A 25,549-nucleotide genomic window follows, 5' to 3' on the forward strand; every position below is an offset into this window, starting at 1 on the left:
TGTACAGACTCATTCTGTGGGACAAACAAACAACTGAACTGAATGGAATTGTGGCAGGTCTGGTCCTGCTGCGAAGAGTAAAGAAGGTCTTATGAAAGAAAGAGAGAAGCTATTGAACGATTTGTCAGTCATAAAGGAAAGATTGGCAAACACACTGAATTACCAAGCGGAGCTGGAAAAGGAAATGTCTGCAGCTGACGCACGAATTAGTGAGCTGACTCAAGAAGTGGAGGTGCATTTTAGAGATATAAAGTAGTTTCCATTCAACATTACATTACTTTTGTAGGCAGTACACATGTAGGGTATGGGGAAAGAAATTGGTAACCCTCAAATTTGAATTTTTCAAACTGAGTACAGTAAGACAATGGTAACCCTGATCTATGCCAGGTGGTGTAACATGTTCATCTCATCAATGACAGATGGCAGCACAATGTTGATTTGTTTCTGTGGGAACCCACATGTGGTGATTCCAGTGATTCTGACTGTTTTGATGATAACATTAATGATCCAGATTTCAATTTAAATGAGGAGATGGAGATTCTACTTATATTAATTCTACTGCAATCAAGTAAGTTTTGTTTTCCGCATAATGTTGTTATTTGCTGGTTACCATTATCTTCATGCTAGCTAGTTAGGTTATGTATTTTATTTCCATATTCAACGTTTTTTACAAGATCTTGATACGAAGATAGAGCTAACACATCTTTTCCTGCAACTACATTGTCATCTGTAAATCATGGGATGTTTACAAAAAGAAATATTCTTGTATTTGTGGGCTACCATTTTATTCATCGTAACATTGATGAGGTTACCATTTTATTGGTTCACAGCACTTTTTAATATTACACTATGCATACATTTTTTTTTTTTTTTAGTGGAGTGAAGAGAATCATAACAGAACTGGTCCTGAGAATAAAGATGCCACAATGAAAACATCGAGAAAAAGAAAAAAAAACCTAGTGAACAAACAACAACAATAGAAACTTACAAGGAATAGTGGACTTGAATGTACTACAAAAGAAGGTATTCTAAAAAGCGTTTTGAATGGATCGCGGAGAAGCTTATACAGATTATAAACAAGTCATTCTTTAACAATGGGGACTTCAATAGACAAAATGCTTATTTGTTTAGTTCCAAGCAGCTAGAATCCATAAAAAGAAGATATACAGGCAATGAAATTAGCAGGCATAACAACACTGTATGATACAGTGTTATAAAAGATGACAGAACCACTTACGTCTGTAAAGTTGCATTTTTAAGCATACATGGTTTGCAACACAACAGAGGCAGAGTAGAAAACATGCAATCCAAAATGTGAACAGTGGCTACTACTCCACCAGAAGATAGAAGAGGCAAACACATGCCTACTCAGAGGAAGATGCGCAATTAGTCAAAAAACATATAGAAGGTATTCCAAAATACAAAAGTCACTACAGAAGAAAAGATAATGGTGAAAAATTCTATGTGTCGATGTAATATTCCATACAAAGTTGCTACAACCATTATAAAGATGAATGCTGCCCTTATATCAAAGCAAAGACTGTATATTTTGATAAGTATCGTCGCATTTTCATTCAAGATTACAATATTTCATTCAAACCACCAATATCAGATACTTCCCCAACAGGTGATCCAAATGAAATTCAACTGGTAGAAGGAAAAAAACGAGCCAGAAAGATGAAGGGAAATAAACATACAGAAGGAGTTACATCTCAGAAAAGCCTAGGCTGGTCAAGATAATATAAAATCTCTAACAGAGAAGGCAGTTTTTGATAAAGACAACCATTTAATAACTTCTGATCTACAATAGGCATTGCCCACTCCTAAACTCTCTACAGGTCCAATGTTCTGTAAGATTCAGCATTTATCCCTGTAATTCGTCACCAGGTCATTTCTTTCTTTGGGATGAAACAGTAGCATCAAGGGGTTGAGAGCAAATAGGCAGCTGCTTGCTGTAGTATTTTAATCACAATATGCGGGGGAATAAGTTTGATTGCAATTTCAGACAACTGCTCTGGGCAAAACAAAAACTGGAACATTGTGTTTGTTTGGATGCTGCTTATAGCAAAAGGAAGATTTTCCACCATTGAGCACCACTTCCCACTTCCTGGACATTCCACGTTGCCAAGTGATAGAGATTTTGCTGTTGTGGAGCAGTATTTTTGCTGACATGTGCAGTTTGTGTGTGCCCCTCAAGACTGTGTGGACAACTTGAAGTGTGGCCAAACATGACCAGTTTGTGCCCATGTTATGTTGTCAGAAGACTTTGTATGCATCACTGACACAAAACCTACATTTAGTCAAAAGAATACCTCAACAGAAGGGCATAAGGCGTTATTGCAAGATTCTGTACAGTTCCTTCTCAGTGCAGATGAGCTAGGAATATTGTTCGTATCAAATACATTTCATGGGGAAGACTGACAGGAGGTCAGTTTACCCAAATGAGGTTGCCCTACGAATAGAAGGAACAAGTCTTCAAAAGAAGTATTCTGGGTCTGTTCCAATTGATTCGAAGAATAAACAAGACCTCATATCTGTACTGAATTGGATACCATCTATTTATCACAAATTATACAAAGAAATAAAAACCGAGAAGATATTTACAAATGAGGATGAGTATATAGATGCATCTGAAGATGAAATGTGAGGATTTTCAGCTGTCCTGTGTTTGTTGCAGGAAAACAATGGTATGCTACGTAATATGTTCGCCACAGCTAGGAAAAGATAGAATTCTGAACATTATTAACTCAAAGTTTGTAGCACAAATGATAAAATATTAATATCTTATGTATGAAATATTTTTTTAAACTTTTACAATTGAATATCTCAACTCACCTATTGTGGGTTACCATTAAATTTCCCAGTACCCTTCAAATATCGTCTCTTGCCAATATCTGGTTGCAAAACTTGTGTATGGAAGACACTAGCATAGAAACATTGTGCAATAATGATTGAGTTTTAAATAATTTTCTGTAAATTGATCAAAATTATTTTTTCAAAACCTTTTTCTTTTCTTCATGAACAGGGCCACGTGTCAGAAGCAAGCAAGCAACAGAGAATCCGAGACCGCATGGAACAAGATCTGAAAGATATGAAAGCAGAAGTGGAAACCAAGGAAAAGGAGAATTCAGCCTTGTCTTTAAACCTGAAACAAACACAGAATCGTGAGGAGAAACTTCAGATAACCTTATGTGAAGAGAAGGTACTGAAATGCTGTGATTAATCCATCTTATGTAGCGTTTGTCTTTTTCTTCATTTCATGGATTAGACTAAAGTGTCTTGTCCCCACTCCAGCTTCCTTTTTCTGGACCCACAAATACTTCTTTATCTTCATTGTTGCTGTTTTATCACTTTGTTCATCATTTGTTTATCTCTGGTTATTTCAATAAGTTTCTTCTATTTTTCCACAATTTCTTTGATTTTCTCAAATTTGGAATATGAACTACTCAAAAAAGGTTTGTACCATCTGCTAATTTTCAAGCATTTGTGGTATGAGATTCAAGGATAATGGGGAATCAGAATGTTAGCCTCATAAAATTGAAAATACAGGGTTGTTCCTAATTACCTGTGGGGTTTGAGAAGATAACTACATGAAAACTGCAAGACATGCAGAAATTAGACACACATCAATGGACAGAGTATCTCTCCAAGTTTTTAATTGACATTACAGGTGCTGAATACGGGCACCATTAGTGAGGTGGCAAATGTCTGTACAACAGTTGAACTCTTAACATACACATCCCAACATATCAGAGTCGATATCACTGACTGCATTAATTATCCTTCCTTGCAACTTTTCCAAATTAACAGGCAGTGGAAGCAGAAACACATTATCTTTGACATAACCCCATAAGATGAAATCACATGGTGTTAATGTCACATCATCATGGGGGACACTGGAGAAGAGGAGAGTCAGTATGGAATGTGTGTCCAATACAGTGCTGAGTAATCATGAATATCAGAAAGAAAGTATGGTGGAGTAGCATCTAGTTACAAAATGAAGTCTCCACTGTCTTTGTGGAATAAGCTGTTGCTGTGTTATGTCCAGTTTTCTCCACAAAGAAAAATGGTCCATTAACTTTTGAAGAGGACATGGCATAATAGATTTTAATTTTAGGTGAATCGTGAATGTGTTCCAGAAGTTCATGTGGATATTCCGTGTCCCACACATGCACATTATCAACAAATCACTGAAATAAAAGACAAAGACAGTGAAATGCAAAAATCTGGTTTCTGCAATATGTTGTTGTTGTGGTCTTTGTCCAGAGACTGGTTTGATGCAGTTCTTCATGCTACTCTATCCTGTGCAAGCTGCTTCATTTCCCAGTACCTACTGCAACCTTCATTCTTCTGAATCTGCTTAGTGTATTCATCTGTTGGTCTCCCTCTACAATTTATATGCTCCACGATGCCCTGAAATAATAAATTGGTGATCCCTTGATGTCTCTGAACGTGTTCTACCAACTGACCCCATCTTCTAGTCAAGTTGTGTCACAATTCTCCCTTCCCCCCAATTCTATTCAGTACCTCCTCATTAGTTATGTGATCCACCCATCTAATCTTCAGCATTCTTTTGCAGCACCATATTTCAAAAGCTATTCTCTTCTTGTCTAAACTATTTATTGTCTATGTTTCACTTCCATACATGACTTCACACCATACAAATACTTTCAGAAACGACTTCCTGCCACTTATATACTCGGTGTTAACAAATTTTTCTTCTACACAAATGCTTTCCTTTCCATTACCAGTCTACATTTTATAGTCTCTCTACTTCGACCATCATCAGTTATTTTGCTCCCCAAATAGCAAAACTCATTTACTACTTTAAGCGTCTCATTTTCTAATCTAATTCCCGCAGCATCACCCGATTTAATTTGACTACATTCAATTACCCTCATTTTGCTTTTGTTGATGTTCATCTTATACCAACCCCTTCAAGACACTGTCCATTCCATTAAGCTGCTCTTCCAGATCCTTTACTGTCTCTGACAGAATAACAGTGTCATTGGCAAACTTCAAAGTTTGTATTTCTTCTCCATGAATTTTAATTCCTACTCTGAATTTTTCTTTTGTTTCCTTTACTGCTTGCTCAGTATACATATTGAATAACATTGGGGATAGGCTACAACCCTGTCTCACTCCCTTCCCAATCACTGCTTCCCTTTCATGCCCCTCGACTCTTATAACACCCATCTGGTTTCTGTACAAATTGTAAATAGCCTTTTGCTCCCTGTATTTTACCCCTGCCACCTTCAAAATTTGAAAGAGAGTATTCCAGTCAATGTTGCCAAAAGCTTTATCCAAGTCTACAAATGCTAGATACGGTTTGCCTTTCCTTAATCTATTTTCTAAGATAAGTCATAGAGTCAGTACTGCCTCACGTGTTCCAACATTTCTATGCAATCCAAACTGATCTTTCCCAAGGTCAGCTTCTACCAGTTTCTCCATTCATCTGTAAAGAATTTGTGTCAGTATTATGCTGCTGTGACTTATTAAACTGAGTGTTCAGTAATTTTCACATATGTTGACACCTGCTTTCTTTTGGGATTGGAGTTATTATATTCTTCTTGAATACACATACATCTTGCCAACTAGATGGTAGGGTTTTGTCAGCGCTGGCTCCCCCAAGGCTATCAGTATTTCTAATGGAATGTTGTCTACTCCTAGGGCCTTGTTTCGACTTAGGTCTTTCAGTGCTCTATCAAACTCCTCACATAGTATCATATCTCCCATTTCATCTTCATCTACATCCTCTTCCATTTCCATAATATTGTCCTTAAGTACATCTCTCTTGTATAGACCCTCTATATACTCCTTCCACCTCTCTACTTTCCCTTCTTTGCTTAGAACTGGGTTTTCGTCTGAGCTCTTGGTATTCATCCAAGTGGTTCCCTTTTTTTCCCCAAAGGTCTCTTTAATTTTCCTGTAGGCAGTATCTACCTTACCCATAGTGATATATGCCTCTACATCCTCACATTTGCATTCACTGCTTAGCCATTTTGCACTTCCTGTCGATCTCATTTTTGAGACATTTCATCTCTCAAAGCTACCCATTATTCTTCTACATTATTTCTTTCCTCTGTTCTTGTTAGCTGTTCCCTAATGCTGACTCAAACTCTCTGTGATCTCTGGTTCTTTCAGTTTATCCAAGTCCCATCTCCTTTAATTCCCACCTTTATGCAGTTTCTTCAGTTTTAATCTTCAATTCATACCTAATAGGTTGTGGTCTGAGTCCACCTCTGCCCCTATGAAATGTCTTACAATTTAAAACCTGGTTCCTAAGCATCTGTCTTACCATTATATAATCTATCTGAAACCTTCCAGTGTCTCCAGGCCTCTTCCATGTATACAGCATTCTTTCATGATTCGTGAACCAAGTGTATGCTATGATTAAGTTATGCTCTGTGCAGAATTCTACCAGGCGGCACCCTCTTTCATTCCTTACCCTCATTCCATATTCACCTTCTACTTTTCCTTCTATCAAATTCTAGTCACCCATGACTATTAAATTTTCGTCTCCCTTCACTATCTGAATAATATATTTTATCTCATCATACATTTCTTCAATGTTTTCATCATCTGCGGAGGTTGTTGGCATATAAGCTTGTACTACTGTAGTAGGCATGGGCTTCGTGTCTGTCTTTGCCACAATAATGCATTCACTATTCTGTTTGTAGTAGCTTACCCACATTCCTATTTTTTTTTATTCATTATTAAACCTACTCCTGCATTACCCCTATTTGATTTTGTGTTTCTAACCCTGTATTCACCTGACCAAAAGTCTTGTTCCTCGTGCCATCGAACTTCACTAATTCCCACTCTATCTAACTTTAACCTATCCATTTCCCTTTTTAAATTTTCTAACCTACCTGCCCAAGTAAGGGATCTGACATTCCACGCTCCGATCTGTAGAACGCCAGTTTTCTTTCTCCTGATAACAATGTCCTGAGTAGTCCCCGGCTGGAGATCCGAATGGGGGACTACATTACCTCTGGAATATTTTATCCAAAGGAAGACATCATCATTTAATCATACAGTAAAGCTGCACGCCCTCGGGAAAAATTTCAGCTGTAGTTTCACCTTGTTTTCAGCCATTTGCAGTACCAGCACAGCAAGGCCGTTTTGGTTAATGTTACAACGCCAGAGCAGTCAAGGCTGTTGCCCCCTTTAGGAACCAGACTTTTGTCTGGCTTCACAACAGATACCCCTCTGCTATGGTTGCACCTACGGTACAGATATCTGTATTGTTTTCCTCAGTACCAGCAAACACCACATATCACACATTTTAAAAAAATTGCTCAGGATTGCCAAATTCATAGCATGCCAGGCAGTGGTAGAAATGTATACTCCTATTGGCACTGTAGCAACTGCGCATGCGCAACTACAGAAACACACACAGCAAAAGTCAGTGGCACATTTGTAAACAGTAAACACAACACAACCTAATCATAATTTATAAAGAACATTTCAGCTTACTATTCAATGATAGTGTCTCTGACACTACAGTAGACAGTTCCTATTAACTCAAGTAACATCTATTACAAATTATCAGTTGCTTTTTCCACTATTGGTATGTATTGACAATGCAGATAAAGCTAAATCAATATTTAAAAACAAAGATTCCAAGACTTACCAAGCGGGAAAGCGCCGGCAGACAGGCACATGAACAAAACACACAAACACACACACAGAATTACTAGCTTTCGCAACCGATGGTTGCTTCTTCAGGAAGGAGAGGGAAAGACGAAAGGATGTGGGTTTTAAGGGAGAGGGTAAGGAGTCATTCCAATCCCGGGAGTGGAAAGACTTCCCTTAGGGGAAAAAAAAGGACAGGTGTACACTCGCACACACACACATATCCATCCGCACATACACAGACACAAGCAGACATATTTAAAGGCAAAGAGTAAGGGCAGAGATGTCAGTCGAGGCGGAAGTACAGAGGCAAAGAAGTTGTAGAAGACAGGTGAGGTATGAGCTGACCGATCCATCATCATTCTTCCGGCTGACAAGGGTTCCACGACCGTGGTACTTGATCGTTGGGAGTATGTGGCTGAGGGACTGCGTCAGCTTTCAGACAACTCTACATACAAAGTTTGTCAAGGTAATCCCATTCCTGATGTCCAGGCGGAGCTTCAAGGAATCCTCAGAACCTTAGGCCCCCTACAAAACCTTTCACCTGACTCCATCAAACTCCTCACTCCACCGACACCTCGCACTCCTACCTTCTACCTACTTCCTAAAATTCACAAACCCAAACATCCTGGCCGCCCCATTGTAGCTGGTTACCAAGCCCCCACAGAACGTATCTCTGCCTACGTAGATCAACACCTTCAACCCATTACATGCAGTCTCCCATCCTTCATCAAAGACACCAACCACTTTCTCGAACGCCTGGAATCCGTACCCAGTCTGTTACCCCCGGAAACCATCCTTGTAACCATTGATGCCACTTCCCTATACAAGAATATCCCGCACGTCCAGGGCCTCGCTGCAATGGAGCACTTCCTTTCACGCCGATCACCTGCCACCCTACCTAAAACCTCTTTCCTCGTCACCTTAGCCAGCTTCATTCTGACCCACAACTTCTTCACTTTGGAAGGCCAGACATACCAACAATTAAAGGGAACAGCCATGGGTACCAGGATGGCCCCCTCGTATGCCAACCTATTTATGGATCGCTTAGAGGAAGCCTTCTTGGTTACCCAAGCCTGCCAACCCAAAGTTTGGTACAGATTTATTGATGACATCTTCATGATCTGGACTCACAGTGAAGAACAACTCCAGAATTTCCTCTCCAACCTCAACTCCTTTGGTTCCATCAGATTCACCTGGTCCTACTCCAAATCCCATACCACTTTCCTAGATGTTGACCTCCATCTGTCAAATGGCCAGCTGCACACATCCGTCCACATCAAACCCACCAACAAGCAACAGTACCTCCATTATGACAGCTGCCACCCATTCCATATCAAACGGTCCCTTCCCTACAGCCTAGGCCTTCGTGGCAAACGAATCTGCTCCAGTCCTGAATCCCTCGACCATTACACCAACAACCTGAAAACAGCTTTCGCATCCCGCAACTACCCTCCCAACCTGGTACAGAAGCAGATAACCAGAGCCACTTCCTCATCCCCTCAAACCCAGAACCTCTCACAGAAGGACCCCAAAAGTGCCCCACTTGTGACAGAGTACTTCCCGGGACTGGATCAGACCGTGAATGTGGCTCTCCAGCAGGGATACGACTTCCTAAAATCCTGCCCCGAAATGAGATCCATCCTTCATGAAATCCTCCCCACTCCACCAAGAGTGTCTTTCCGTCGTCCACCTAACCTTCGTAACCTCTTGGTTCATCCCTATGAAATCCCCAAACCACCTTCCCTACCCTCTGGCTCCTACCCTTGCAACCGCCCCTGGTGTAAAACCTGTCCTATGCACCCTCCCGCCACCACCTACTCCAGTCCTGTAACCCGGAAGGTGTACACGATCAAAGGGAGAGCCACGTGTGAAAGCACCCACGTGATTTACCAACTGACCTGTCTGCACTGTGACGCTTTCTATGTGAACAAACTGTCCATTCGCATGAATGGACACAGGCAGACAGTGTTTGTTGGTAATGAGGATCACCCTGTGGCTAAACATGCCTTGATGCACGACCAGCACATCTTGGCACAGTGTTATACCGTCCGAGTTATCTGGATACTTCCCACCAACACCAACCTATCCGAACTCCGGAGATGGGAACTCGCCCTTCAGTATATCCTCTCTTCTCGATATCCGCCAGGCCTCAACCTCCGCTAATTTCAAGTTGCCGCCGCTCATACCTCACCTGTCTTCTACAACTTCTTTGCCTCTGTACTTCCGCCTCGACTGACATCTCTGCCCTTACTCTTTGCCTTTAAATATGTCTGCTTGTGTCTGTGTATGTGCGGATGGATATGTGTGTGTGTGCGAGTGTACACCTGTCCTTTTTTTTCCCCTAAGGGAAGTCTTTCCACTCCCGGGATTGGAATGACTCCTTACCCTCTCCCTTAAAACCCATATCCTTTCGTCTTTCCCTCTCCTTCCTGAAGAAGCAACCATCGGTTGCGAAAGCTAGTAATTCTGTGTGTGTGTTTGTGTGTTTTGTTCATGTGCCTGTCTGCCGGCGCTTTCCCGCTTGGTAAGTCTTGGAATCTTTGTTTTTAATATATTTTTCCCATGTGGAAGTTTCTTTCTATTTTATTTAAATCAATATTTATTGTGCTTTTGTAAGGCATGCCTGCTGATAGTACCATTTTTTTCTTCCAGTTTCACAGGTAATGTGGAATCTAGTTAATGTTCTCAATTCAGCAATGATGAAATATGAACTTGGTTTCCAGCTGAAATCACATACTTCTCCTGAGAATGTACATACGTGTCATTTGTTACTAGATTTCCTTGCCATTCCTTCAAGTAATATTGACATTTTGTTTGGAATTTTGGATTCGTCAGAAGAAATATGAAATGACTGTGACAATTCAGTGAATTATGGTTCAGAGCCTAAAAAAAAAAAAAAAAAAAAAAGAACACACACATACTGCTACAGCTTTCAGCGACAAAGAAAATGCAGTGAAACATTAGTTAATGAAGGAGGGAAAAATCATTGAAGTTAAGCAGTGTCAGGTAAACGTTTTGAGCAGCTGCCAGTGATAGACAATGCTATTGAGAAATTCAGAGCTGATGTGAAGATGAAACTTGCTGTTATCCCTGCAACGGCTGCTTATAATGCTGATCAGTCAGGTTTCATGAAAGAACTGCGTGCACACTGCACTTTATTATTTTGGGGTAAAAAAAGACAGAGTCGATTGCTCAATCAATGAGTGCAATGACACATTCATATATGATAATACCAGTGATGAGTAAAGTGGTTTACTGCTTCCACAGCTGTTTCTGTCTTAAACAACCACAAGGAAAATTATGACCAAAAATAAAAAAAAGGGGCTGTTTTGTTGGAAAAATCTCAAAAAATGAGAAAGATGAATTTCAGCAATTCATTTGAAACATATTCCTACCAGCTACAGAAACTAATTCACTGCTTTTGTTGGATTCATGGTCTGGACACTAGATGCCTCTGCTTTTGTGGAGGATAACGAAAAATCTGTTGATGTCATGTGGATTCCATCTAGAACTACAAGTAAGATAAAGAATTGTTTCAACAGTGGAAAGCATTTTTCATGAAATTATCAGACAACATAATTTCCAATACCTCTCTCTCTCTATTCAGGTTTATCAATAGAACAATATTCTTAAGCTCCAGTCATTTGTACACAACCAGTTTTCTTTGCCACGCTTTACGAATTTGATCAAGTATTACTGCTATGCAGAGCAATATACAAAATAATGGCTGGAATCATTTCTGGCTTCATCCCAGCTCTGTCTAAATAAAACTAATGGTTACCGCAAAGGACCTGACTGCAACAATTGTTCCTTTGTCCAGTGTGCATGGTGCAAGAAAAATGTTTGATTTGTCATTCAATAGACATTTTGCATTTTTGTGATGACTATGGGGAATAAACAAAGAACTGTTTCACTGATGGTCAAATGTAAAACATTCAAATATTATTATAAGGAATGGCCTACAGGAATTGTTATAAAATGTAGTACTGCAAGACATATTTCATTTCAACAAATTACAAGTCCTCACTGATGGAAGTCGTCTGTGACATCAAACATTGCTATGATTTTATTTTCTTTGGTAGCTACTTTTATCAGCATTACATGTGCAAGAATTGAACTGTCAATATGAAGTTTTTTAAAAATTATGTTTGTTTAGTTTAAACCAGGTTTTCCCCAGAGCAAACAACCTAACATGCATGAGCAAAAGAGTCTGGTGTAGACAGTAGGCCTCTTGCAGGTCTTTCAACTACATGACACTGCAGCTACTTATGTGTCCCTGACCGCCTACAGTTACCTAATAGAAAAAGGAAGACCTGCAGTTTCATGTGGAATCTGAATTACATGTCTTCCGTGGCCACTACAATATCTGTAAGAAGTGAAGTCTCGGTTAATTGTGAAAAAGTTGTGGGTTGTGGTCTGAATGGGATTTGATCCCACACTCTCTGGGTCACAAAGCACGTGCTTTGCCACTAGACCATTTTTGTTTTAGAAAAAAAATAATATGACCATTAGACCTTACACCCCCCATGAACCATGGACCTTGCTGTTGGTGGGGAGGCTTGCGTGTGTCTGTGATACAGATAGCCGTACCGTAGGTTCAACCACAACGGAGGGGTATCTGTTGAGAGGCCAGACAAACGTATGGTTCCTGAAGAGGGGCAGCAGCCTTTTCAGTAGTTTCAAGGGCAACAGTCTGGATGATTGACTGATCTGGCCTTGTAACAATAACCAAAATAGTCTTGCTGTGCTGGTACTGCGAACGGCTGAAAGCAAGGGGAAACTACAGCCATAATTTTTCCCGAGGGCATGCAGCTTTACTGTATGATTAAATGATGATGGTCTCCTCTTGGGTAAAATATTCCGGAGGTAAAACAGTCCCCCATTCGGATCTCCGTGTGGAGACTACTCAAGAGGATATCGTTATCAGGAAAAAGAAAACTGGTGTTCTACAGATAGGAGCGTGGAATGTCAGATCCCTTAATTGGGCAGGTAGGTTAGAAAATATAAAAAGGGAAATGGATAGGTTAAAGTTAGATAGAGTGGGAATTAGTGAAGTTCGATGGCACGAGGAACAAGACTTTTGGTCAGGTGAATACAGGGTTATAAACACAAAATCAAATAGGGGTAATGCAGGAGTAGGTTGAATAATGAATAGGAAAATAGGAATGCGGGTAAGCTACTACAAACAGAATAGTGAATGCATTATTGTGGCCAAGATAGATACGAAGCCCACACCTACTACAGTAGTACAAGTTTATATGCCAACTAGCTCTGCAGATGATGAAGAAATTGAAGAAATGTATGATGAAATAAAAGAAATTATTCAGATAGTGAAGGGAGATGAAAATTTAATAGTCATGGGTGACTGGAATGTGTAGGAAAAGGGAAAGAAGGAAATGAAGTAGGTGGATATGGATTGGGGCTAAGAAATGAAAGAGGAAGCCACTTGGTAGAATTTTGCACAGAACACAACTTAATCATAGCTAACACTTGGTTTAAGAATCATGAAAGAAGGTTGTATACATGGAAGAACCCTGGAGATAATAAAAGGTATCAGATAGATTATATAATGGTGAGATTTAGGAACCAGGTTTTAAATTGTAAGACATTTTCAGGGGCAGATGTGGACTCTGACCACAATCTATTGGTTATGACCTTGAAACTGTCGTTCCACTATTGTTATTTTGTAATAAAACCTGGCATAGTTCAAATAAAGTAGTCACCTTTTTTGTATATATATAATAGTTAAATTCCTACAGGTGGCTTCAGTTGTCTAATATGAGTATGATTCCAATAGTGCCATTTGTTGGATGCAGGAGTTCCACTGTTCAACGTGTCTGTCTCAATTTGGGTGTTTCTAATACCATTTTTCTTTCTGGATGTGCTTGCGCGCTGCTACTTGATATAAAAAGTAATACGAACAACTCATAAGTTCATCATTCACTTTCGATTTATTTCACAGGGAAGTACAACTTTGTTCCACAACTGTGTCTAAACTGACCACAGCCGACTCTACAAGTCACAAAGAATGACTCAAGCTTCAAAGATATTCTACTCGACACCCAAACTTCCACTTGTAATAAGTCTCTTTGATATTGTTCGTCATATCCACCAATATCAATCAATATATTGCAATTTTTAAACACAATAGTAAATTAACATAAAAAATAAGTAGATTATAATTTATAAAAATTCCAACAAAAATATAAGAGAAAAACATTCACCACTTCGCCCACTAAATTCAGTATCGATAACTTGAGTTGAAAATAATACATCTCCCAGATCCATTAAAACTGAAGAAACTGCAAAACGGTGGGAATTTAAGGAGATGGGACCTGGATAAACTGAACCAGAGGTTGTACAGAGTTTCAGGGAGAGCATAAGGGAACAATTGACAGGAATGAGGGAAAGAAATACAGTAGAAGAAGAATGGGTAGCTTTGAGGGATGAAGTAGTGAAGGCAGCAGAGGATCAAGTAGGTAAAAAGACAAGGGCTAGTAGAAATCCTTGAGTAACAGAAGAAATATTGAATTTAATTGATGAAAGGAGAAAATATAAAAATGCAATTAATGAAGCAGGCAAAAGGGAATACAAACATCTCAAAAATGAGATCGATAGGAAGTGCAAAATGGCTAAGCAGGGATGGCTAGCAGAAAAATGTAAGGATGTAGAGGCTTATCTCACTAGGGGTAAGATAGATACTGCCTACAGGAAAATTAAAGAGACCTTTGGAGAGAAAAGAACCACTCGTATGAACATCAAGAGCTCAGATGGAAACCCAGTTCTAACCATATAAGGGAAAGCAGAAAGGTGTAAACCCAGTTCTAACCAAAGAAGGGAAAGCAGAAAGGTGGAAGGAGTATATAGAGGGTCTATACAAGGGTGATGTACTTGAGGACAATATTATGGAAATGGAAGAGGATGTAGATGAAGATGAAGTGGGAGATATGATACTGTGTGAAGAGTTTGACAGAGCACTGAAAGACATGAGTCAAAACAAGGCCCCTGGAGTAGACAACATTCCATTGGAACTACTGACAGCCTTGGGAGAGCCAGCCCTGACAAAACTCTACCATCTAGCTGGCAAGATGTATGAGACAGGCATAATACCCTCAGACTTCAAGAAGAATATAATAACCCCAATCCCAAAAGAAAGCAGGTGTCAACATATGTGAAAATTACTGAACTAGCAGTTTAATAAGTCACAGCAACAAATTACTGACATGAATTCTTTACAGATGAATGGAGAAACTGGTAGAAGCCAACCTTGGGAAAGATTGGTTTGGATTCCGTAGAAATGTTGAAACACATGACGCAGTACTGACCGTATGACTTATCTTAGAAAATAGATTAACGAAAGGCAAACCTACGTATCTAGCATTTGTAAACTTAGAGAAAGCTTTTGACAATGTTGACGGGAGTAATCTGTTTCAAATTCTGAAGATGGTAGGTGTCATATAAAGGGATCGGAAGCCTATTTACCATTTGTACAGAAACCAGATGTCAGTTATAGGAGTCGGGGGGGGGGGGGGGGGGGCATGAAAGGGAAGCAATGATTGGGAAGGGAGGTTTGTAGCCTATCCCTGAAATCCATGGAAAAGAAACAAAAACTTAGAGGTTTGCCCATGACATTGTAATTCTGTCAGAGACAGCAAAGGAACTGGAGGAGCAGTTGGACAGAATGAACAGTGTCTTGAAGACGTAATGGTACTTGAATTACGTAACCATTATGGTACCTCACCTGAACCTCTCGATACCAGTGATATTCTACTGTATTTCTGTTAACTACTTAACATATTTCTGAGACAACATTCATATTTGATTCCATTTGTGATACATCAATATGTTTATATTTTTGGGTGCGTAAGCGATAGTTAGTTAGTTGTTGAGTTGTTAGAGAGTCGGACCTTGAGAAGGTCAAGTCTTGGACGTCATGTAGGAAAGACGTGTATTGTAGGACGCTTATAAAATGTGAACTTTAACAGTGACTGTGAGGAAGATGTTTTCAAGTATGTTTTGTATTGTGAAGTGATGTTTTGTGTTTACATGATATTGTAATTAAAAGAAGTGTAACTTAAATTCAGAGTGCTGATTGCTTTTTTTACGTCACCCTTGTCCAGAAAAAGTGTAATCTTTAAGAATGGTTTGTGAAGCGCATCTACAAAACTTTTGAATATAGCAGAATAAAACCTAGGCCTCTTTGCATCCAAGCTTGGAATCATAACCACTTAGATTTTCAACGATTGAGCCATGATTTTACGACAAGACCTGTGTGGGAAACACAAAAAGATGATTGCCTAGTTTTTTCATTATTACATGAAATGACAATTAACTGTGCTCTATGACACCTGCCACATAACATGACTGTTGTTGTCCGATAATGCAGTATTTAGCAGTGTGAGCAACACCACAATCATTATTCAAATTTTGACCTTTGTTGTGGTAGGGTTGTTAGAAAGAGAAGATATAAGATGAACATAAACAAAATCCAGATGAGGATAATGGAATGTAGTCGAATTAAATCGGGTGATCCTGAGGAAATTAGACTATGAAATGAGACACTTACAGTAGTAAATGAGTTGCTGATGTTGCTCGAAGTATAAAGGATATGAAATGTAGATTCACAATAGCAAGATAATCATTTCTGAACAAGAGAAATTTGTTAACATCGAGTTTAAGTGTCAGGAAGTGTTTTCTGATAGAATTTGTATGGAGTGTAGCCATGTATGGAAGTGAAACTTGGACGATAAATAGTTTACACAAGAAACTTTTGAAATGTGGTGCTACAGAAGAATGCTGTATATTCAATGGGTAGATCACATAGCTAATGAGAAGGTACTGAATAGAACTGGGTAGAGGAGGAATTTTTGGCACAACTTGACTAGAAGAAGAGATCGCTTGGTAGGACATGTTCTGAGGTATCAAGGGATCACCAATTTAATGTTGGAGGGCAGTGTGGAGGGTAAAAATTGTAGAGGGAGACCAACAGAGGAATATACTAAGCAGATTCAGAAGGACGTAGGTTGCAGTAGGCACTGGGAGATGAAGCTTGCACAGGGTAGTATAGCATGGAGAGCTGCATCAAACCAGTCTCTGGACTGAAGACCATAACAACAACAACAATAACAACAATGAAAGTGTGGAAGGGAGGACTCACCATTGTAAATTTCTTTTCACGCAATCTGTTTATTTAACAATATATAATCATAAATTAAAACAAGAACAATATGATGATAATTACAAGGACTCGGACCTGCAGCCCACCTGTTATCGGGTGAAACTGTAGTATTTACTACAGCGCTGGACACAGTTGCTCTTATTGAATGCCCTTCTGCAACACATGAAAACATATAAGTAATATTGATGTCAAGAGTGTTTCAATAACTAAAACAAATGACATAATTTTTTTTAAAAAACTTTGGAAACTGTATGTCGAATGGTTTGGGGCTGATTTGTGCACCGATGCTTAAAGGTTAAACAAATCAAAAAACACTTTTGACTATGATAAAGCTTACTTCAACTGGCAGAAGTAAAGCTGTGAGTACCCGGCGTGAGTCGTGCTTTGGTAGCTCAGATGGTAGAGCACTTGCCCGCGAAAGGCAAAGGTCCCGAGTTCGAGTCTCGGTCGGGCACACAGTTTTAATCTGCCAGGAAGTTTCAACCTTTTCATTTCAATCAGCAACAAGATGCGACTGGATTCCAACTCATCCCTTTTGACAGTCTTATTCTGACATAAGCCCTGATGACACTTTGCTCTTAATATGTCAAAAGTTAAATTGCTTCTCATTTATGAAGGCCACTCTGAAGGATCGTTTTAAAACATTATGTATGAGCACTTATTACAAGAGAACTCACTCAGTGGAACCTCAAGATCCAGTTAAAAGTACACCAATAATGACCTGGTCTTCCAAAGACAGGAACATACAGCTTAGTGCAACAGGTAGTTCAGATTATCTCAAATACAATTACAATCAAGATATTGAACCGGTGAACATCTAAATCTAACCACAAAGCCCCTGTTTGTTTGATGGCAACTTGTGCCATGGTACAATTGTTCCAGTTGTATTTCCGACCATGAGCTGATTCATTAAAACATTGATGATAGAATACAAACTACAACGGAGGGGCAATATAATATCAGAACCAATTTTCAAATGACAACCAGCATCTTAGTACAACACTATGGACTATATTTACGACCAAAGAGCTGACCGAGTAAAACTCTGAGGGTCGAGTACAAACCAGAAATAATTAGGAGGTCAGGTAGACAATGACACCAATCACCATGAGGATTACAGAATGTTACTGTCGTTTATCAGCGAGTAACTCCACGGATCCACGGTGCATCACGGTGGTTACTGAGTCATGCCAATGACAGCCAGGTAGAAGGGGGCAGCCAGGTCTCAAGTGATCGTCCGACACAGATGTTTCCAGCTGACTGGTGGGATGTCATATATACATTAAAAACAAAGATAACAAGACTTACCAAGCGGGAAAGCACCGGTAGGCAGGCACAATAAAATAACACACAAAATTTCTAGCTTTCGCAACCAACGGTTGCTTCTTCAGGAAAGAGGGAAGGAGAGGGAAAGACGAAAGGATGTGGGTTTTGAGGGGGAGGGTAAGGAGTCATTCCAATCCTGGGAGCAGAAAGACTTACCTTAGGGGGAAAAAAGGATAGGTATATACTCGCGCACACACACACACATATCCATCCATACTGTATATTTATTGATGAATATATATATATGTGTGTGTGTGTGTGTGTGTGTGTGTGTGTGTGTGTGTGCACGTATACCTATCCTTTTTTCCCCCTAAGGTAAGTCTTTCTGCTCCCGCGATTGGAATGACTCCTTACCCTCTCCCTTAAATCCCACATCCTTTCATCTTTCCTTCTCCTTCCCTCTTTGCTGATGAAGCAACCGCCGCAAGGTAAGTCTTTCCGCTCCCGGGATTGGAATGACTCCTTACCCTCTCCCTTAAAACCCACATCCTTTCGTCTTTCCCTCTCCTTCCCTGTTTCCTGAAGAAGAAACCGTTGGTTGCGAAAGCTTGAAATTTTGTGTGTGTGTTTGTGTGTTATTTTATTGTGCCTGTCTACCGGCACTTTCCCGCTTGGTAAGTCTTGGAATCTTTATATATATATAGAAACATTCCACATGGGAAAAATATATTAAAAACAAAGATTCCATGACTTACCAAATGGGAAAGTGCTGGTAGATAGACACAATAAAAAAACACACACACAAAATTTCAAGCTTTTGCAACCAACGGTTGCTTTGTCAGGAAAGAAGGAAGGAGAGGGAAACATGAAAGGATGTGGGTTTTAAGGAAGAGGGTAAGGAGTCATTCCAATCCCGGGAGTGGAAAGACTTAACTTAAGGGGAAAAAAGGACAAGTGTACACTCGCAAACACACACATATCCATCCGCACATACACAGACACAAGCAGACATTTGTAAAGGCACAGAGTTTTGGCGGAGATGTCAGTCAAGGTGGAATTACAGAGGCAAAGATGTTGTTGAATGACAGGTGAGGTATGAGTGGCAGCAACTTGAAATTAGCGGAGGTTGAGGCCTGGCGGGTAACGAGAAGATAGGATATACTGAAGGGCAAGTTCCTATCTCCGGAGATCTGAGAGGTTGGTGTTAGTGGGAAGTATCCAGATAACCCGGATGGTGTAACACTGTGCCAAGATGTGCTGGCTGTGCACCGAGGCATGTTTAACCACAGGATGATCCTCATTACCAACAAACACTGTCTGCCTGTGTCCATTCATGCGAACGGACAGTTTGGTGCTGGTCATTCCCACATAGAAGGCTTCACAGTGTAGACAGGTCAGTTGGTAAATCACGTGGGTGCTTTCACACAAGGCTCTGCCTTTGATCGTGTACACCTTTCGGGTTACAGGACTCGAGTAGGTGGTGGTGGGAGGGTGCATGGGACAGGTTTTACAACGGGGGCAGTTACAAGGGTAGGAGCCAGAAGGTAGGGAAGGTGGTTTGGGGATTTCATAGGGATGAACCAAGAGGTTACGAAGGTTAGGTGGACGACGGAAAGACACTCTTGGTGGAGTGGGGAGGATTTCATGAAGGATGGATCTCATTTGAGGGCAGGATTTGAGGAAGTCGTATCCCTGCTGGAGAGTCACATTCAGAGTCTGATCCAGTCCCAGAAAGTATCCTGTCACAAATGGGACACTTTTGGGGTTCTTCTGTGGGAGGTTCTGGGTTTGAGGGGATGAGGAAGTGGCTCTGGTTATTTGCTTCTGTACCATGTCGGGAGGGTAGTTGCGGGATGTGAAAGCTGTTTCAGGTTGTTGGTGTAATGGTTCAGGGATTCTGGACTGGAGCAGATTCGTTTGCCACGAAGACCTCATCTGTAGGGAAAGGACCATTTGATGTGGAATGGGTGGCAGCTGTCATAATGGAGGTACTGTTGCTTGTTGGTGGGTTTGATGTGGACGGACATGTGAAGCTGGCCATTGGACAGATGGAGATCAATGTCAAGGAAAGTGGCATGGGATTTGGAGTAGGACCAGGTGAATCTGATAGAACCAAAGGAGTTGAGGTTGGAGAGGAAATTCTGGAGTTCTTCTTCACTGTGACTCCAGATCATGACAATGTCATCAATAAATCTGTACCAAACTTTGGGTTGGCAGGCCTGGGTAACCAAGAAGGCTTTTTCTAAGTGACCCATGAATAGGTTGGCGCACAAGGGGGCCATCCTGGTACCCATGGCTGTTCCCTTTAATTTTTGGTATGTCTGGCCTTCAAAAGTGAAGAAGTTGTGGGTCAGGATGAAGCTGGGTAAGGTAATGAGGAAAGAGCTTTTAGGTAGGGTGGCAGATGATCAGCGTGAAAGGAAGTGCTCCATTGCAGTGAGGCCCTGGACGTGCGGAATATTTGAGTATAAGGAAGTGGCATCAATGGTTACAAGGATGGTTTCTGGGGGTAACAGATTGGGTAAGGATTCCAGGTGTTCGAGAAAGTGGTTGGTGTCTTTGATGAAGGATGGGAGACTGCATGTAATGGGTTGAAGGTGTTGATATACGTAGGCAGAGATACGTTCTCCACTATAGGGATAGTCAATATTACCTTTGAGCTAGTGACACCACACAGAAAGGTCTACTAACTTAATGGCACCATAGCTCATCGTCAGTGCCTCTTAGCAGCTAAAATTTTGATAGTTCATGTCTTTGTTGTCATGTTCCTGTGTAAAAAATTTCAGGGTAAGTTTCGTTATATCTTATTGGACCATTCCCTTGTCAGTAAAAAACTGAATACACTAATGAATGCTGTGAGGATTCCTACTCAATATACAAGATACTCATCAGTGGTGTTAATGTGGCATGGTAGCATACAGTCATGACTGATGTATGGGATACATTTTTGGGGTAATTCCACAATTAAAAAAATTTTTAAAGTACAGAAAAAGATAATCAGTGTGATAATGAAAACTAAATGCAGGGACTTCTGTAAACTCCTTTTTTAAAAATCTGAAACTGCTGCCTCTGCCATGTTTATATAGACATGAAGCACTAAAGTTTACAAAAGAGAGTGCATTAACAAAAACCTGTGTGTTACTTAAGTATACTATTGAAACATCTGAAGAAATGTGAATGTATCTCTAGTTCTTCTATAAAATCCATTTTATATCCTTTATTTAGTCAGTGGAGTACTTTGACATTTTGTTCTATTTTTCCAATTGGGTGTCCTGTATTATGTACATGTGTTGCTATGGCTGCTGTAGTGTGTCTGTTGTGTGTGTAGGCTTTTATGTGGTCAGTGTACCTGGTGTTAAACTTTCGACCTGTTTGTCCTAGGTAGAACATGGAGCATTCCTGGCATGTAATCTTGTATATTCCAGAATCTGATTGTGGATCATCCTTACACTTTATATTGTGCATTAGTTTTTGTTATAGTTTATTAACGCATAGTAATAAGCACATTTGTAAAAGAGACATAAGTAAATTATGATTCAAATTCCTAAGCTAAATAACCTGTGTACAAAAGTATATCATACTCTGTGGAAGACCTATAATGTCATCTCTGTTGACTACTTGTAAGACCATCTGTGTCACTGTTTTGTTTGTGTAAAATGTTTCCAATGTTTAAAAATGTACAACAAGTTGTGTGTGATGTTTAGTGTGTGTGAGACTCTTCACAAACGGACCACAAATTCTTCTAAATTTCCCCACTAAATTCACAAAAAGATTGACAACCAACTAAAAATCATGTGTTTTCGTATATATTTCAGTCAAGTCAACAAAATGAAGCAGAATCTCACACATCTACAACATCATGTAGGAATGACATAACAAACACAAAAAAACACACTTGAAAATGAGAATCATTTCCCGAAACATGTCGTGCGAAAAATAAAATAAAGAAAATCGTGACTGGTATCAGTTATTTATACACAAGCGTATTGTTTTCACAGTCACAGGCTTTCAGAACCATTTATAATGGATCTGATCAGATCTTGCAAGAACAGGACCAATGACAAATGAAGAGAATCGTTTCACGTGACAGAAGTGGAACGCTTCCACAAATTGCTGCAGGTTTCAATGCTGGGCCATCGACAAGTGTCAGCGAGTGAGCCATTCAATGAAACATCATTGATATGGGCTTCTGAAGCCAAAGGCCCACTCGTGTACCCTTGATGACTGCACTACACAACGCTTTACACCTTGACTGGGCCTGTCAACAATGACAGTGGACTGTTGAGGACTGAAAACAACAACTGATTGGGCAAGTCTTGTTTCAAATTGTATTGAATGGATGGATGTGTACAGTCATGGAGACAACCTCATGAATCCGTGGACCCTGCATGTCAGCAGTGGACTGTTCAAGCTGGTGGAGGCTCATAATGGAGTGGGGGGTGTGCAGCTGGAGTGATATGGGACCCCTGATATGTCTAGATATGACTCTGACAGAAGACACATACAAAGCAGCCTGTCTGATAACCTGCATCAATTTGTGTCCATTGTGCATTACGATGAACTTGGGGAATTCCAGGAGGATAGTGTAACACTTTACACATCCATAATTGCTACAGAGTGGCTCCAGGGACAATCTTCTGAGTCTAAACACTTTGTTGGTCACCAAACTGAACGTATCTGGATGCCTTGCAACATGCTGCTCAAAAGAGATCTCCACCTCCTCGTACTCTTACAGATTTATGGACAGCCCTGTAAGATTCATACTGTCAAATCCCTCCAGCACTACTTCAGAGTCCATGTCACATTGGGTTGTGGCACTTCTGCATGCTTGTGGGGACCCTACATAATACTAAGCAGATGTAACAGTTTCTTTGGCTCTAGAGCGTATAACTTCTCTGTGAAACAAGAACAAAAAACAATCAATATAAAGGCAGTTTGATAGCTTACCGATTATGTATGTAGATGAAGATTTCACCATATGGTGTCTGGCAGGAGGTATCATGTTCCATTACTACTAATTTCCTGTCCTGTTCCACTCATAAATGGAACAAGAGACTCTGCATCTATACGATCCCTAACTTCTCTTATCTTGTCTTCACAACCCTACACAAAATTATGTTTGCAGCAGCTGAAACATTCCGCAGTCAGCTGCAAATGCTGGTTCTCTGATTTTTCTCAATGTTGTCTACCAAAAAGAATGTTGTCTTGCAGTCAGGGATTCCCTTTTGAGCTCATGAAAGATCTCTGTAACACTCTGTGTCAATTGAATCTACCAGTAATAAAACTAGCAGCATGATTCAGAATTGCTGGAATGCCTTCCTTTAATATGAACTGGTTTGGATCCCAAACACTTGAGCATTATTCAAGAATAGGTTGCAAAGTGTTGTGGTCCCGTTTGTAGATGTAATACATTTTCCGAAAACTTTCCTTATAAAGCAGACAGCCATCAACCTTCCCTCTAACTGTCCTTATGTACTTGTTCTATTTATTGTCATATTGCCATGTTTGCACCTACACTATGTGATCAAAAGTATCTGGACACCTGGCTGAAAATGACTTACAAGTTCGTGGCGCCCTCCATTGGTAATGCTGAAATTCAGTATGGTGTTGGCCCACTCTTGGCCTTGATGACAGCTTCCACTCTAGCAGGCATATGTTCAATCAGGTGCTGGAAAGTTTCTTGGGGAATGGCAGCCCATTCTTCATGGAGTGCTACACTGAGGAGAGTTATCGATGTCGGTCGGTGAGGCCTGGCACAAAGTCAGCTTTCCAAAACATCCCAAAGGTGTTTTGTGGGATTCAGTTCAGGACTCTGTGCAGGCTAGTACAGTGATGTTATTCTCGTGTAACCACTCTGTCACAGGCCTTGAATTATGAACAGGTGCTTGATCATGTTGAAAGATGTGGTCACCATCCTCGAATTGCTCTTCAACAATGGGAAGCAAGCAGGTGCTTAAAACATCAATTTATGCCTGTGCTATGATAGTGCCATGGAAAACAGCAAGGGGTACAAACCCCCTCTATGAAAAGCACAACCACACCATAACACCACCACCTCCGAATTTTACTGTTGGCACTACACATGCTGGCAAATGATGTTCACTGGGCATTCGCCATACCCACCCAGCCACTGGGTCGCCACATTGTGTACCATGATTCAACACTCCACACAATGTTTTTCTGCTGTTCAATCATCCAATGTTTATGCTCCTTACACTAAATTAGGCATCTTTTGGCATTTACTGGCATGGCGTGTGGCTTATGAGGAGCTGCTCGACCATGAAATCCAAGTTTTCTCACCTCCTACCTAACTGTCACAGTAGTCGCAATGGATCTTAATGCAGTTTGGGATTCCTGTGTGAGGATCTGGATAGATGTCTGCCTATTACACATTATGACCCTGTTCAACTGTCAGTGGTCTCTGTCCGTGAACAGATGAGGTTGGCCTGTATGCTTTTGTGCTGTATGTGTCCCTTCACTATCACATCGGAAACAGTGAACATAGGGATGTTTAGGAGCGTGGAAATCTCATGTACAGGCGTATGACTCAAGTGACATCTGATCACTTGACCACGTTCGAAGTCCGTGAGTTATGCGGAGTGCACCATTCTACTCTCTCAGGATGTCTAATGACTACTGAGGTCGCTCATATGGAGTATCTGTCAGTAGGTGGTAGCACACTGCACTTAACATAAAAATGTATGTTTTTGGGGGTGTCTCGATACTTTTTATCACATAGTGTAGGTATTTAGTGAACATGTCTTTGTGAACCTGTACACCCCTAATATTGTATTTGAAGAGTAGAGGATTGCATTAAGTTACATTTTTTTTATGTTTAGAGCTTGGTGCCATTCATCACACCAAATAGAAATTCTGTCAGAGTCATGCTGTATCTTTCTATGGTCACTCAGCAATGATACTTTTCCGTATACTACAGCATCATCAGCAAATAGCCACAGATTGTTGCTCACCCAGTCCATCAAATCATTTGGAATCTTGTCACAGTTCTTTGTGGCACTTCTGACGATACCCTTGGCTCTGACAGACACTCACTGTTGAAGGCAGTGTACTGGGTCCCATAATTTAAATAGTCTTTTACGTATCTGGGAAACTGTAGCATGGGCTCATACTTCGTTAACAATCCACAGTAGAGCACAGTGTCAAACATATTTTGGACATCTAGGAGTACAGAATGTGCCTGTTCCCCTTCACCTATCAGAGGATAGCATATGAGAAAAGGGCAAGCTCAAGTTTTCACAAGTGCTGATCCATGGTCTGATGTTTTTTTTTTAATCTCGAGGAACTTTATTCCATTCAAAATGAGAATATGTTTAAAGATTCTGCAGCAAACTGATGTTAATGATATGGGCCTGTAATTTTGAGGGTCTGTTCGCTTACCCTTCTTATGCACAGGAGTCAACTGCACTTTTTTCCAGTCACTCGGGGTTTGCACCGAGTAAGCGA

The 25,549-nt window shown here is 40.4% G+C and overlaps 1 protein-coding gene and 1 long non-coding RNA gene across 6 annotated transcripts in view; one reads left to right on the forward strand and one right to left on the reverse strand.

The window, feature by feature from the left end:
- The window catches only part of LOC126326285 (cilia- and flagella-associated protein 58-like), a 369,658-nt gene that overhangs the window by 85,474 nt on the left and 258,635 nt on the right, over positions 1-25,549 (forward strand). For all 3 annotated transcript variants that reach the window (XM_049995640.1, XM_049995632.1, XM_049995677.1), the window contains exons 5-6: positions 58-232; positions 3,026-3,202. In XM_049995640.1, the coding sequence (XP_049851597.1) occupies positions 58-232; positions 3,026-3,202 (352 nt within the window). The remainder of the gene's footprint in view (positions 1-57; positions 233-3,025; positions 3,203-25,549) is intronic.
- Positions 16,822-25,549, reverse strand: part of LOC126326982 (uncharacterized) — a 124,540-nt gene continuing 115,812 nt past the window's right edge. For all 3 annotated transcript variants that reach the window (XR_007560970.1, XR_007561021.1, XR_007560922.1), the window contains exon 5: positions 16,822-16,972. This is a non-coding gene — a long non-coding RNA (uncharacterized LOC126326982). The remainder of the gene's footprint in view (positions 16,973-25,549) is intronic.

This window comes from Schistocerca gregaria, chromosome 1 (genome assembly GCF_023897955.1).
Source record: "Schistocerca gregaria isolate iqSchGreg1 chromosome 1, iqSchGreg1.2, whole genome shotgun sequence".
Taxonomy (NCBI): domain Eukaryota; kingdom Metazoa; phylum Arthropoda; class Insecta; order Orthoptera; family Acrididae; genus Schistocerca; species Schistocerca gregaria.